The following is a 16,449-nucleotide window of genomic DNA, read 5'->3' as shown; positions in this document are numbered from 1 at the left end:
CTGTTTGTAAACTACCATCCTCCCTGATGTCTGAATGCAGACATGTTTACATTTATATTACAATTACTGCTTGCCAAACACAAAGCTTTAGGTATAAAAACACATCTGTGTTCCAGGAGGAGAGTCTGTAGGTGCCCCCCAAAACGCATTTTAAAACACAATTCAATCGCATCTTGTGCATATGGTCTCAGCCTGCGTTCTCATTATGTGTTCACATTGGGGTCATTGACTAAGGGACTGAATCGCGTTTTTACCGGGGGCTACCCGAATTTTTTCCGTTTTGCGCCGTTTTTCCCTGAATTGCCCCAGGTTTTTGGCGCATGCGATCGGATTGTGGCGCATCGGCGCCGGTGTGCACGCAACGGAAATCGGGGGGCGTGGCCAAACGCAAAACCCGACGGATTCGGAAAAACCGCCACATTTAATAAAAAAATAAAATGTCGCTGGACACGCGCTTACCTGCACCCAGCAACGGATCGTGAACTCCGGCGGACTTCAGTGTCAGAGGAACTACCTTAGTGAATCGCCAAAAGACCCGAATCCACCGCAGAGAACACGCCGCTGGATCGCGAATGGACCGGGTTAGTAAATCTGCCCCATTATGTGTGTGGGACCAAAATGCACCTCAATACATGCGTGTTTTTACTTTAATTAATACTTATGTGTTTTGGGAAGCGTTTTGCCTGATGTATTTGCTGTGTCTTTCAAAACACAATGAAAATATATTCTGTAAAAGCGGCCTAAGAAGATAAAGATTATATTTCCATATAGCAGTAGGTGGGCCCCCAGAATCAATATCACTGGTGGGCCCTAGGCCCCCCAGTCTGACCCCAAGTGCAATACAATCCTGCAATATAAATCCATATTTCACAGTTCTTCTGCTACTAACAACATACACAGAGGTCTGATTACATGTCTCTCCAGGAACAATACCTAACACTGGCTGCAGTCTATATGGTACATCACACAGGTCTTCAGGGTACCAAAAGTCATAAATCTTGGTCTGTATGTGGGACCGACCTGATCCCCTATCACCTGAATGAGGTGCAGGCCAGTAAATTCTCTGACAAACAGACCAAGTTATCACCTGCCCCATCACATCTGCACTGGACAAAACAGCTGCTATCAACTGCCACAAGAAAGGGTTAATATTTTTCTGTGTGTATTGAAATGACGTTGTCTTGTTTACCATGACATCACTGGATTCTGAAAATATGGGACACACCCAAGATAGCCCTCACCTCATTGGCTGTTGTATTGTGATATCACTTGCTCTTATGACATCACGAGGCTATATAAACCCGGAACACAGCTACACACACTCAGGCTCCATTTTGGATTCTTTCCTATTGGATTATTTCCTCGGAGTGCGCTTTATTTTAAAGACTTTGGGTTTTGGGAATTGGGTATTTTTGGGGAAGGTGAGACGGAGAGGAGCATTGGTGGCTCCAGAGATGTCGCCCCTTTCTGGAGAGAAGGAGAGTGACATGAAGATGCAGAGCAAAGAGACTTATAGACCAAACTCTAGCTCCAGAATGGCTGAGACTCCAAGCCGCAAAACATCCACAGTGAGTAGTTCTCTGTTTCTCCAAGGCCATGTCCCCTCAATCCACACTGATGGAGAACAGAAGAGAAAAATCGAAGACCTGATTGAGGCCATGAAAAAATTAAAAATTGTTGAAAATGGAGCTCCTCCATCATCTAACACCATAGCTAGGAGTGACCGCTCCAGAAAAGCTGAGACCACAAGCTGCAGAACATTTACAGTGAGTAGTTCCCCACTGCAAGGCCAGGTCCCCTCAAACCATCCTGATGGAGAACAGATGAGAAAAATTGAAGACCTGATTGAGGCCATGAAAAAATTAAAAATTGATGAAAATGGAGCTCCTCCATCATCTAAGACCAACGTTTCTCAGGGTCTGGCAACCTTCATTCTCCACCAAAAACTTGCCAAACAGGCTTCTGGATGTGCCTTTCTGGAATCAGTGAAGAACAAAAATACTACCATGAAGAAGGTAGACAACACAAAAAGTGAGAGTGAGGAGCCTGATGGACTAAACAAGAAACCCATCAACAGGAGTGATCGCTCCAGAAAAGCTGAGACCTTGAGCTGCAAAACATCCACAGTGAGTAGTTCCCTGTTTCTCCAAGGCCAGGTCCCCTCAAAGCATCCTGATGGAGAACAGAAGACAAAAATCGAAGACCTGATTGAAGCCATGAAAAAATTTAAAATTGATGATAATGGAGCTGTGGTATCACCTAACACCATCGCTCATCAAGGTCTCGTCCCCTCAACTCCGCCAAAAAGAGGACATAAGAGAAAATTTTCAGACCTTGATGAAAATATTGTATCACGCTTCATTTTCCACAAGGAACTTGGCAATGGGTGTTTTGGATGTGTCTACCTGGCATCAGTCAAGAACAAAAATACCACCATGGCCATTAAAGTAATCGCCAAGAACCAAGTAGACAACTTGCTGCAGGAGAGCAGAGTGTTGAGGCGCACATCTGGAAAACCTTACCTGTGCAGTGCCTTTGCAGCCTTCCAGACCAGATCTTACGCCTTCCTGGTCATGCAGTATCTCCCTGGTGGCAGCTTGGAGGAAGTTCTGGAGGCTAGGGGACCCTTGGATGTTAATACTGCCGCCCTATGTACAGCACAAGTCATCTGTGGTTTACAACATCTGCACGAGATTGGCGTAATTCACCGGGACCTAAAAACAGAAAACATCCTCATTGACCGCCAGGGCCACAGCAGGATATGTGACTTCGGGTATGCAGCAGAAAACGTCTTTGGAGCCATGACTATCTTTGGATTAGCCGGAGCCCCATACTACAATCCGCCTGAGATGCTGACTGGGAATGCCTATGGTTCATCTGCAGACTGGTGGGCATTCGGAGTGCTGCTATATCGACTCCTGACCAACAACTTTCCCTTCTCTGGAGGGAACAATCTCCTGGAGTATCGGCAGGTGGTGTTAGAGAAGGAGCCCACCTACCCCCATCATCTTAGTGATGAGGCAAAAGACATCTTGCCAAAACTGCTTTGCAGGGATTGCCACAGACGTCTAGGTTGGCACGGTGACATTCGGCAACACCCCTTCTATAGCGGCATTGATTGGGTGAAAGTAGAAGATAAGACCATCAGTCCACCTTTCCCACCTGCGTTGGACCAGAACAATATCTCTCCCACAAGCCATCCCTTGGATCTGTCCTTCTTACAAGATGAAGAAGATGAGGACTGCCTATCAAATGCCGACCACATCCCTGACTTTTCATTTGAGGAGGCTTATTGGCCTCTATAGACGGCCATAATTACATACCAAATCTGACCGCCGAGTCTCAAGGTGATATTAGGCCCCACCCATAATCACTGGAGGCAGCGCCATTATTATCATCATCATCATCATCATCCAGTGCTGCACGTGGATGTGGGACGCCAATCAGCAGTCACCATGCAGGTACAGGACTCTGCTGCTTTTATACTTTTGTGCTTATTAGTGACATTTTTGTCTACGTCTGTGTCTCCAATTAAAGCAGTTTCCCATTGCAACCATTTTTTTTAGCAGGAGCAGCCTAACAAGTGTAAGATTTGCTCTTGTATATTGTCTGACATAATGAGAGGAAATCCAGCAAAGGCCTCATTTATCCATTGTTACCCATAACAACCAATCACAGAGTAGCTTTCATTTTACTACAGCTAATTAAGAAATGAAAGCTGAGTTCTGATGGGTTGCTATGATAACTGAGGCCCAGTATCTATTCTGTATCCACTGGTTGTGGAGTCCATCTTTTATTCTTTTTGTTCTCCATTTTGTCATGTTCAGTATTTGTATATGTATATATGTCACTACCCATTACCTCATCTTATTTCTCCTCAGATTTCACAGAGAATCTCCAGGAAGCTGCATCCTATCTCTGAGCACAATTATCGCATAAACTCTTTAATGACTCTACAGTCTCAGCTGAGACCGCATTGCAATTGAGTATGGTACATATATACTTATATATAGTTATATTCTTGTACATACTGTAAGGGGCAGTACTATAGTAGTTATATTCTTGTACATACTGTAAGGGGCAGTACTATAGTAGTTATATTCTGGTACATAGGGATTAGTATTATAGTAGTTATATTTTTGTACATAAGGCGCAGTATTATAGTAGTTATATTCGTGTACATAGGGGGCAGTATTATAGTAGTTATATTCCTGTACATAGGGGGCAGTATTATAGTAGTTATATACTTGTACATAGGAGGCAGTATTATAGTAGTTATATTCTTGTACATAGGGGCAGTATTATAGTAGTTATATTCCTGTACATAGGGGGCAGTATTATAGTAGTTATATTCTTGTACATAGGGGGCAGTATTATAGTAGTTATAGTCTTGTACATAGGGGGCAGTATTATAGTAGTTATATTCCTGTACATAGGGGGCAGTATTATATTAGTTATATTCCTGTACATAGGGGGCAGTATTATAGTAGTTATATTCTTGTACATAGGGGGCAGTATTATAGTAGTTATATTCCTGTACATAGGGGGCAGTATTATAGTAGTTCTATTCTTGTACATAGGGGGCAGTATTATAGTAGTTATATTCTTGTACATAGGGGGCAGTATTATAGTAGTTATATTCCTGTACATAGGGGGCAGTATTATAGTAGTTATATTCCTGTACATAGGGGGCAGTATTATAGTAGTTATATTCTTGTACATAGGGGGCAGTATTATAGTAGTTATATTCTTGTACATAGGGGGCAGTATTATAGTAATTATTCCTGTACATAGGGGGCAGTATTATAGTAGTTATATTCTTGTACATAGGCGGCAGTATTATAGTAGTTATATTCTTGTACATAGGGATTAGTATTATAGTAGTTATATTTTTGTACATAAGGCGCAGTATTATAGTAGTTATATTCTTGTACATAGGGGGCAGTATTATAGTAGTTATATTCCTGTACATAGGGGGCAGTATTATAGTAGTTATATACTTGTACATAGGAGGCAGTATTATAGTAGTTATATTCTTGTACATAGGGGCAGTATTATAGTAGTTATATTCCTGTACATAGGGGGCAGTATTATAGTAGTTATATTCTTGTACATAGGGGGCAGTATTATAGTAGTTATAGTCTTGTACATAGGGGGCAGTATTATAGTAGTTATATTCCTGTACATAGGGGGCAGTATTATATTAGTTATATTCCTGTACATAGGGGGCAGTATTATAGTAGTTATATTCTTGTACATAGGGGGCAGTATTATAGTAGTTATATTCCTGTACATAGGGGGCAGTATTATAGTAGTTCTATTCTTGTACATAGGGGGCAGTATTATAGTAGTTATATTCTTGTACATAGGGGGCAGTATTATAGTAGTTATATTCCTGTACATAGGGGGCAGTATTATAGTAGTTATATTCCTGTACATAGGGGGCAGTATTATAGTAGTTATATTCTTGTACATAGGGGGCAGTATTATAGTAGTTATATTCTTGTACATAGGGGGCAGTATTATAGTAATTATTCCTGTACATAGGGGGCAGTATTATAGTAGTTATATTCTTGTACATAGGCGGCAGTATTATAGTAGTTATATTCTTGTACATAGGGGGCAGTATTATAGTAGTTATATTCTTGTACATAGGGGGCAGTATTATAGTAGTTATATTCTTGTACATAGGGGGCAGTATTATAGTAGTTATATTCTTGTACATAGGGGGCAGTATTATAGTAGTTATATTCTTGTACATAGGGATCAGTATTATAGTAGTTATATTCTTGTACATAGGGGGCAGTATTATAGTAGTTATATTCTTGTAAATAGGGGAAGTTTTATAGTAGTTATATTCTTGTACATAGGGGCAGTATTAAAGTTGTAATATTCTTGGTGCTGTCATTCGGAGTATAGATGGAAGTTCTGGATCCCCCGTTGTCCACCACTTCCTGGACTACAGCCTCTTCTCTCCCTCTCAGATCAGCTACAACAGAGAAGAGATGATGGAGAGACATAGGTTCAGCGATGCAGAAATCACGTAAGGATCAGACATTTGTTATAGGGTAAAAAACCAACAATGGGTTGTCACAGCCTCGCCCATGTTACCCTAAACAGAAGAATCAGTATAGGGGCGCATACATCTCAGTAACATCTGCTGCTCCTGATGTCTCATATGACAGCAGATCCTAGGATTTTGGGGTCACCTATTTCTGTCACTTCCAACATTTTTTTCATCGCTGCCGGCTCTCCGTGCCGTTTTAAAGAAGCCGCACCGCGGAGAGCCGGCAGCGATGCAATGCTGCCGGCTTCTTCTACAATGTGTCTGCTGGCGGGGGCGTGCTGGGGATGTGTCGGCACGCCCCCTAATGAATAACGCCGACTGCCAGTGCGCCGGATGCACGATCCGACCTCTTACTTGGTAAGAGGTCGGATCGTTTTAAATCCATTTACTGCACATAAATTTAAAAAAAAACCGCTAGGGAGAAAGGGGCTGGGGGGAGGATTATGGGGGGCACATTTGCTCTGTGGGTTTTCCGCGGTGACAGGTCCTCTTTAAATACTGTCACTATGCAGAAAACACGACCAAATATAGCTATTTACATGGAATAATAAAATAGTTGTAGATTTGTGGGCGGTGAAAAATGAAAACACAAAAGCATAAAAGAGCCTGGTCGCTAAAGGGTTGGTCTAATCCCCAACTCCAATGCTCCGCTTTCAGGTTCAGATGGCTGAAAGTGCCACCCCCCTTCAGTGATTTCTGCTTCCTTCACTGTGTTTTGTTGTAAGTTCTTCTGTTACGTGAGAGGAAGACAAAACACATCAGTTATAGTCGCCATTGTTTTCAATAGGTGTTTAGAAAACATCAGATTTTTTTATGGAAAGAGAACTTCTTATAAAAGAGGGGTGACCCCATAACAAAATTTTCTATATGGCCCCTGTGAATGTTTGCTGCATTTTGGAGTCTCAAAAGTCCAGATCTGAATCTGGTTATTCCCGAAGGTGAACCACACTTTTCTTGTCATCTTGCAATTCATAAAATTTTTAATAAAAATAAATAAAAGTTAGCACAGTCCCACAAATGGTATCAATGTAAACGTCATGTCGCCCTACAAAAAATGACACTTTAAACAGTATGGAGTAATTTTTTTCATACAAAAGGTTTTCAACTTTTAAAACCTAATAAAACCAAATAAAATTTGGTATCCCCATAATTGCCAAAGATTAAAGAGGAGTTAAACAGACAGGCGATTTGGGTGTCATCCCACACCCTGGGCCTAACATCCTCCGATCTCTGTTGAATAGTTCTTATCTCCTTCTTGCTCTGCACAGGACAGAAAGCTCTTGTCTCACAGATCAGTCACTCTGATATAAAGAAGTCCTCCGCACAGATCTGTCTACTAGAAAACCTCCCACAGCTCTGCGCTTAGGAATGGAGTATCAGATCCATGACATGATCGTGGCCGGGCTAGTGGACTGGTGAGTGGTGGCATCAGAGGGGTCACACACAACATATCGTGTCCTATTCCTTCATCCAGTCGTGTACTATGGGGTCTTCTCTCTTGCAGCGTTCCTACGCCTTGTGGGACCCTCCTCTAGGACACATAGCCCCGCACTCTCACCATCCCTGTGCCTTACAATTCACTTTCCTGCCAGCTGTGGAGCCGTGACAAGAGGAGCTGAACAGTGACCCCCATCATACAGAGGACTACAATGAATTTATGAGAATTATAATAAATTCATCTCATTTATTCATCACTTCTATGTCTGATGTCTGGATTATTCTAGATACGATTACCATCTGTGTGTGATATAGAGGGATGTGCTATATGGGGGCCATGAGATACTGGGGTCAACACTGCATCCACTATTCAGTAATTATGAGACGATTTATTAGTCCCTGTCCCCCCCACTCTCTGACTCTACATCTGCTACTGTGAAATGTATATAGACTCCACACAATGTATACAAGATATTGGGTCACTACGTATATTCTAGGTATGACTGCAAGGCCCATTAGAGACACCTGGGCCGGCACCAGCACTGGGCATAAGGAATCCATAAGGTTGAGGGGGGGCGGTATCTAAGGATTTCATAGGGTGTGAGCGGGTTGTTGAGTATGATAAATTAGGGAACAAGAGATGGTTTTAGTTTCAGAATTTTTAATGCTGCCACGTGAGGTCACTGCAAAGGGGCCTATTGAGGCTCTGTCGCCCCCCTACTGAAACCTGAAGCCAACCCTGAGAGATCCTGAGGGGAATTTATTAATACTGACATTTAACTTTAAAATCCCCCTCGCTTGCCCATATCTTAAAAGAGCCTGCGGTTAAGTGCGCAATTTCCGCCACATCAGACCAGGCTATAGTCTCCAAAGTGGCGGATAAGGAGAGATTTGCATGTTTTCTGAGCCAAATTTTTATCTGTTTTAAGTAGCAACAGGACTGTAAAATATGGATTTATATTCCAGGACAGGGCTGCATTGGGGACGTGTCCTCACACTGCTATGCTATGTGCTCTCTGCATTGAACTGCTATATGGAAAGTTTTCTGTCGGACTTTGCACGCTCTTGCTAGTCTAAACTGCTTGCATAGGTATTTAAGAAGTGTCTGCACCACAATTGCACCTTTTGTGGCACAGCTGCACTAGTTTTCATAGGACACAAATTTCTGCACTGAAGGAGGCGTTCCAGACCGTGCACCAGATTTAACATGAAAAGTCAGACAGAATTGTGTTGAATACCCTATGTTAAAGGTGCACCAAAAAAAAGAGTGGTGCACTCAGTCGGGACAGTGCAGGGATCGCCAGATTCATGAAGATTCAGAAATCCTGAATGTGGTGCAATGACTTTTGGTTTTTCCTTTGCTGTAAGCCAAAATCATCAGCATTTACATAAATAAACACCTAGAAAAGTTCACTATGTTTGTAACGACTCTGTATAATATATTTTGTTGCACTTTTTGAATTGAATTACTGAAAGAAATAACTTTTTGATGTTATTCTTTTTGAGAAACACTTGTATCTTTCTATGAAGCTTGAGAGCGTAGTTTTGTATCTAGGTTGTAAGCTACATTGTTTTACAGTGCAGTCATATTTTTTTTTGACCTTTTATATTAGTTTGGTTGGATAGCCCCTTTAAAAGAAATCTACTTTCTGAAGTAGATTCCGTTGTAGATTTTCCATACCCAAACCTTTTTTAGGTAAAACTTTTAGTATCCCATCCTGAAATAAAACTTTATTTTATCCTTATGCAAATTAATTGCAGGGGCGAGGAGTAGCATCCGTGAACTCCAGAGGCAGAGGCTTCTTCACCTTCCGCCTACCCGCCCTACGCTTTCTCTTTGTGTACATCTCGGGCAGCAGGCGAGCTCTGGGCATGTCCAGTAGCTCCTATTCGATGGATATTAAATGGAAAAAAGTCTCTGGCGGGCACAGCCCCAACGATACTGCCGACAGCCCAACGCGTGCCCGACTCTCCAGGGGCAGGGGTGATCACGGCAGGACTTTCCAGCGGTGCTCAATCAATGTATATAAGAGGATATCCATACATAAACATAGAGAAAGATGATGGCACTCACCGGTTCCAAAAGCAGGAAAAGCGTCCTTTATTGGTGTGGAAGCATGCAGGGGGGTAAACGGGGCAACGGGGCCGTTTCACGCACTGTGGTGCTTTCTCAAGCCGATCGGCTTGAAACTGCCCCGTTGCCGGAACCTGTCTGTTTACCCCCCTGCATGCTTCCCCACCAATAAAGGACGCTTTTCCTGCTTTTGGAACCGGTGAGTGCCGTCATCTCTCTCTATGTTTATGTATGGGTAACCTATTCGATGGATCATTGCGCCTGCGCACTACACTTGCGCAGGACTCATCTGCAGCCAGTGACGTGCCGGAAAAGGAAACACAGAGAGAGTAGGGGCATCTCAAGAGACTTCAGGGGGTGCGGAGAAGCCTTCACCTCCGGAGCTCACAGAGGCTACTCCATGCCCACAGTTGCACCTGCAATTAATTTTCATTAGGATAAAATAAAGTTTTATTTCCGAATGGGATAGTAAAAGTTTTAGCTAAAATCAGTTTGGGGATGGTGCAGGGAGCCAAAATCTACCACAGGAACTACAAGATCCCCCTTGGTAGGTTTCCTTTAAAGGGAACTTGTTATCTACTTTTATTTCACTAAACTAGCAGCACCCTTAGGTAGGGTATGAAATAGCCTCTCTAGTATTAAAGGGACATTGTTAGTTAAAAGAAGGTGACAGATTCCCTTTGTACTGTGTGTAATGATTTCTAATCCTCACATCAGCAGTCCGATGACTGAGGACCATGCTGAATGATGCTGGTTTATCTCTCCTCAGCCCACAGTTCTACAATTACCAGTTGAGGACTACTTTCAGCAGATGTCTACAGGGTAATGTCTAGGAGGAAACTTCAATAAGCTTCAGATCTTTGCTCTTCTGATATGTCTGGGGAAGCCGCCAGCTCTTTCAGTACTTTCCATTACATGCATCTGGTATCTATGGGTTTACAATTCGCAGACAGTCCTCTCATACATTATGTAATTTATTGAGATATACATTATAGAAACATTTCTTAACAATCTTTGCTCTGTTGAGAGTTACATTTGGCATATTTAGTCCTTGCAATAAGATACCTCCAATTAGAAGGAACATTCCTTTTCAGGATGCTCTCCAATAATAATATGGTGTTATACACGGCTGAATTTGTAAGAAAGTCTGATGGGAATACTTTTGTTTTGCTTCTTCCACAATTCTGAGAATGTTGTCCCGAAGATACTTCTGTCCTGATGCATTTGTTCTAAAGAGAGAGGCTTTGAGCACCAAGTAGTTTGCCAAAGGAGACAAAATAGGCACAAGTTGCCTAAATAAAATCAGAGACAGCCATGTCTGAACTCTTAGTGGGAAGCTTGTGACACTGGTGTATGTACTTTTAGCGGAACAACAATCACAGAGCATCTCTTATTTTTCATAATAATGCTTGTAAATGAAAAATGTCCTGTGATTGGTTGGTGGTGGCAACTTATTGAAAGTTAATGCACTACCACTCCCATCTACATCTCCCCATATCTCCTTCCTCTTGTCAGCATTCAGCACTTAATGTCATGTGACTAGGGTGATGTCATCCAAGGTCATTTACCCAGAAAGATTTGCAGAGTCAACCCCATGTATGTTTCTGATCACATGAAATCATTGAATGCCTTCTTGGACTTCTACCCCTCCCCATACCTCCATGGACTTCTACCCCTCCCCATGGAGGCATGCTGTAATTTCATGTGATCAAATACATACATGGTGTAGATGTTGCAAATCATAGCTCTCTTGTGACAGTAAAAATAGAAACCCGCACAGCAAATCTATAATTGAAGTATATCTGAGAGGGCCACCACACTCTAATTCCAAATATATCAACAAAAGAAGAGACCAAGAGGAGTGTCTATAGGCCAAGATATATATACAAATATATATACAATATATATACAGATATATATACAAATCTTTATTTATATCATATCATTGCAAAACATGCATAAATCTTAAAAACACCTAAAACGTACAAAAGTACATGCAATTTGACCCATGTATATAACCACAATAGGTCTATACAAAACACATGACCCTATATTGTCAATAAATGAGTAGCCTGATTTTGCCCTGTGAATAAGGTATATGTAGAAGGGAGCTGGTATGACACAGTGGTTGGTCGAAATAAACCGCTAGCAATTCCCTTTAACAAAATGCATATGGTATGACAGGAACAGAATCAAACTCAAAAGAAGCACACTCAAGAGTGAACACAGATTAATTGCTAGTATTTGGTTACCCATCCATATGATAAGCCTGGAGTGGAACGTGTGCAAAGGGTGATGTGGGCAAAAGTCCCCACGCGTTTCGTCGCTGGATGCGACTTCCTCAGGGGTCCATATTGTAATGGCGGACCACAGTCCGGCATATATACACATGTGCCCCTCCCCAGGGTGAAATTATAGCCACTCACGTACCTCCCATAGATGTAACAGCTGTGCGTTTAAGCTCTAAAAATTCGCGGCTGCGCGGCCGCCATCCGCTGGTCATGTGACCTATTACCAGTCTCGCGAGAACTAAGTCATGTGACAAGTCGCGCGGGACTTGTGAGCCGACGGCACAGCGCATGCGCACACCCTACCATTACATCGCGTAGCCGATGAATATACATTATTCATTAGTCGTGAGGTAATGCGAATTCCATTCATTGCTGGCTAAGCAATAGGTCCATACAGAATATTATATTGCACCAAAATATAAAGTCGGTTTAAATTTCTCAAGTAATTTGGAGTAATGTATGAACCTGTTCAGCAAATAAAAGTATTGTATAAACCTGTAGGGGGTAATAGGAAGTGAGTTATGGCTAGCACCCTGGGGAGGGAAATTAAAAATAAATGCATGTTATGCAGACAAACTTAATAATCAGTATTTCCAAAACAGATCGTAAATATAACGGATAACTCCATCTGATTATATGCCATCCATGTTGACATCAGAACGTCAGCAGTCAATTCAGTGAGAAAAATTTCCTAAAAATAGTAATTTAGAAGTTGATTTTGTTGGGGAGGTGAGTATCTTCCACAGGTGTTCGTTCAATTTGTGCTACATTATCTTGCAGTAGAAGATTTGTGTCCTTCACAGTTTAGTTCCCTTATTCATAGTTCGATCTTCCTCTCAGTCCATTGAATCCCATGATGTATCCCCAGTCCCAGGCGGGGTGGAAGCTCCTATCAGAGAAGACTCAGGATGCTGTAGGAAAGGATTTCTGTAAGCTGGATCAAAGTTCCGGGTAAGTATTCGTAGGATGTTAAGGTAGTTGGAAATGGTCAAATAGGGACTCCACTCGAGTTATTCTTAAAGAGAAAGTATATTGTTGTTGTTATTATTAACAATCCAACTGTTTGTTACATTATATGGAAAGTGGATCATAGTGTGCTACAAAGAAAAGGGGAAGAAGGGAGAAAAGAAAGGGTAAGTGCAGAGGAAGGAGAAAGAGGGAAAAGAGTGGGGAGACCAAGGACATACGTGAGAGTGAGTGGTAGAGAAGAGTAGTGTTGATGTGGGGCCCAAGTGAGCCAAAGAGTGTGTGGACCTAGAGGGTCGAAGTGCAAAAGTGCTAGGGGACCATAAGGATCCAGACTATAAGGGGAGTGCCCTCCCAGAAGGGTGAGGTGATAGGGGACCATAAGGGTCCAAAACTAAAAGAAAGGTGCCCACCCAGAAGAGTTGCATGTAATGCAGTGTAGTATAAAGTAACTAACTGTTGCTATTATATTACCCCAGAAGTGTATGTACATGCTCTACCATTATGTGTAACCTCCTTGAGATATCAGATATATACCAATAAATACCCACCAGGATGCAATATTGGAAAATATATATGTGTAAAGTGCAGACTAACTAAGAAATCTATATCTGTGTATGTGAGCAGTGGTGCAATATAGTAATGAAAAGGTGGATATACCTATATAATACTCACCAGCGACTGGATGCACCTTCTATCGCTGTTTATAAAATCCTGTAAAAAGGAGATCTTCATTGATACCTGTGGGTGCAATACATCCTAAGTTATAAATCCAGCGGGCCTCCCTTCGTAGTAATTCGGGAACCAAGTCTCCACCACGTATGTTACTCTGTACCAGATCCAACCCCACTACTCTGATTCCATGTGTCAAACCCCCATGGAAGAGTCTGAAGTGTGTTGCAACAGTGGAGAGGACCTTACCCTGATTGAAGTATTTCGTGGAGTTCCGCATACTCGAGAGATGCTGCTGTATCCTCTTTCTTAACTCTTGTGTTGTCTGGCCCACATAGATTTTTCCACACGGACATATGAGGCCGTAAATCACATTTTTGCTCTTGCAGTTGATGTAATGGTAAAGTTCAAAAGATCTGTGGTTGGTAGGGTTAGTCACCCGTTTCAGCGGTGTCATCAAGGGACAAACCATGCATTCCCCACATGCATATGAACCCTTTATCTTCTCTCCACGTCCCAAAGATCTTCTATTTCGTTGGAAGTGGCTTCTTGTCAGGTTGTCTTTCAAATTTTTTGCTCTTCTTGCAATCAAGGATGGTTTTTCAGAAATCCAAGAGTTTAAGCGTTTTTCAGCTCTCAAGATATTCCAGTTGTTCTCAAAAATTTTCCTGACTTCTTCCCATTGATTGTTATAAGTAGTTATAACTCCCAATTTAAACTCTGTGGCTTTTTCACGTGGTCTCAAGAGTTGATCACGACTGCTGTGTGCAGTTCTGAGGTATGCTTTGGAGATCACTCTCCTTGGGTATCCCCTATGCCTAAAACGGTCCGTCAGGTCACTTGCATTTCTGCGAAAATCATTGGTGGTGCAGTTCCTCCTGATGCGGGTGAACTGTCCCACCGGTATGTTATCCTTCAGATGTCGTGGGTGGAAACTCCCATAATGTAGAAGCGAGTTTGTAGAGGTCTTTTTCCTGTAAAGATCAGTGTGTAGATGTTGGTCACGGATTAGTATCTTCAAGTCCAGGAAGTCAATGCTCTCCTGTGAGAAATGTGAAGTGAGAAAGATGTTCAATCCATTGTTGTTAAGGCCACTGATAAATTCTTCACAAATATTCAATGGTCCATTCCACAGCAGGAGGACGTCATCGATAAATCTATACCATCCCAGCACATGCTGGGTGAACAGTTCCGATGGGTACACGTGCGCGTCCTCCCACCAACCCAAGAACAGGTTGGCGTAGGAGTGCGTGCAACGTGCACCCATCGCTGTTCCAGAAATCTGTCTGAAAAACTTGGAGTCAAAAGTGAAATAACTCTGTCTTAACACGAACTCCATGAGTTCCAGAAGAAAGGAGTCATGCCTACGGTCACCCGTGCAACACTTGTCTAAATAGTAGGCTATGGCTCTCAGCCCATCCTGGTGTGCTATGTTGGTGTAGAGCGCTTCCACATCAAGTGTCACAATCCAGGTGTTCTTGGGTATGGTCACATTACAAATCTTCCCAATTAGGTCAGATGAGTCTCTGATGTAGGAGCGTAGCTTCAATACCAGTGGTTGCAAAAAATGATCTATATACATGCAGGCCCTCTCACACAGTCCCCCTATACCTGACACAATTGGTCTTCCAGGAGGCCGTGTGAGAGACTTATGGACCTTAGGGAGCATGTAAAAGGTAGGTGTAGGTAGGATTTTGGACTTTCAGGAAGCGGTGTTCACTTTTGGTTATTATGCCATAATTATGGGCTGCATCTAGTAGTTGGTCCATCTTTTTCTGGAAAATCTGGGTCGGGTCAGAAGGTAGGGGGGTATAGTAAACTGTATTGTTGAGTTGGTGTCTAGCCTCATCAATATACATTTCAATTGGCCAGAGTACTATATTCCCCCCTTTGTCCGCCTCCTTAATCAGGAAGGCCGGATTGTTCCTCAAAGATTTAATTGCCATCCTTTCATTATGGGTCAGGTTCTCATGGGTGTGTCTATTCGGTGGTAGGGCCTCAATGTCACGTACAACCTGGTTATAAAACAGTTGTAGGGCCGGGACCAGCCCCAAATTTGGGGTGATCTGAGATGGCACACGGAGAGGGCATGGTTGCCTACCTGTACGTTCTTGTTGTTCATTTTCATGTAGTAAATCAAGAAGGTCTTTAAAGGTTTGTCGATCTTCCTCAGGGAAGTTCTCAATGAGTGACGGCTGTTGGTATAGTACTTTAAAAGATACCTGTCTACAGAAAAGAAAAATGTCCTTTATTAATTCAAATTTATGAAGTCTATTCATTGGGGAAAAAGTGAGACCTTTACTCAGGACCTTAGTCTCGTCAGCATTTAAGACGTAAGATGACAAATTGATAATACATAAATCAGCTCTGTTGGTACCTGAGGTCTCAGAGGTAGGTTCTAAGTGCGTTTCTTGCCCCTCTTGTATGTGGGGGATCTGGTCGCATGTCCTGGCCGCCTCTTCCTGGTGTTTATGGGGTCTTGACCTACCCCGTCTGATCTTGCCTCCATGTCGCTGCTTCCTGATAAAAAATCATCACTTGATGTGTTGTCTTGTATAGATGTTGTTTTTCGGGGGCCCCTGAACATCCTCCTGCGATTACCCTTATGATTCCAATGGTATGCACGGTGCCTCTCATAGTCTGTCTTGTCCCTGCACATTTTAGTTTTTTTACCCTGAATTACGTTCTTTTCCAATTTATCGATAACTTCCTTCAATTCAATTTTGAAGGGTTGTACCAATGTGGTCTGATCAAATGAGTTGAGTTTGTTTTCCAACCCCTTAATCTGCTCTCGAGTTTGTGCCATAAGTTCCTTGTCGTGTGTCAACAACATGTGCATGATGATGTGGGAACACTGTGCCAAACCCCTCTCATAGCTCTTTCTCAATGTTTCACACAGCATGTTCTAGTAGTTAGACCTGACAATCAGTAATAAGGAGGCA

The 16,449-nt window shown here is 42.4% G+C and overlaps 1 protein-coding gene across 6 annotated transcripts; it reads left to right on the top strand.

Moving 5' to 3' along the window:
• Positions 1 to 1,159: 1,159 nt before the first annotated feature.
• Positions 1,160 to 7,752, top strand: LOC140064657 (uncharacterized). Of its 6 annotated transcripts, none has more exons than XM_072111757.1 (5): positions 1,160 to 3,461; positions 3,882 to 3,986; positions 5,985 to 6,043; positions 7,336 to 7,482; positions 7,572 to 7,751. In XM_072111757.1, exon 1 carries the CDS (start codon positions 1,191 to 1,193, stop codon positions 3,303 to 3,305), a length of 2,115 nt encoding a protein of 704 aa, XP_071967858.1. In that variant the 5' UTR covers positions 1,160 to 1,190; the 3' UTR covers positions 3,306 to 3,461; positions 3,882 to 3,986; positions 5,985 to 6,043; positions 7,336 to 7,482; positions 7,572 to 7,751. The 6 variants fall into 6 exon arrangements, with proteins under 6 accessions (XP_071967858.1, XP_071967857.1, XP_071967854.1 ...); XM_072111756.1 differs by having other exon boundaries at positions 3,882 to 3,991; XM_072111753.1 differs by having other exon boundaries at positions 3,882 to 3,991; positions 5,920 to 6,043.
• Positions 7,753 to 16,449: the final 8,697 nt, after the last annotated feature.

This window comes from Engystomops pustulosus, chromosome 6 (assembly GCF_040894005.1).
Source record: "Engystomops pustulosus chromosome 6, aEngPut4.maternal, whole genome shotgun sequence".
NCBI classification, from domain to species: Eukaryota; Metazoa; Chordata; class Amphibia; order Anura; family Leptodactylidae; genus Engystomops; species Engystomops pustulosus.
This window is presented reverse-complemented; position numbering and strand designations above follow the sequence as displayed.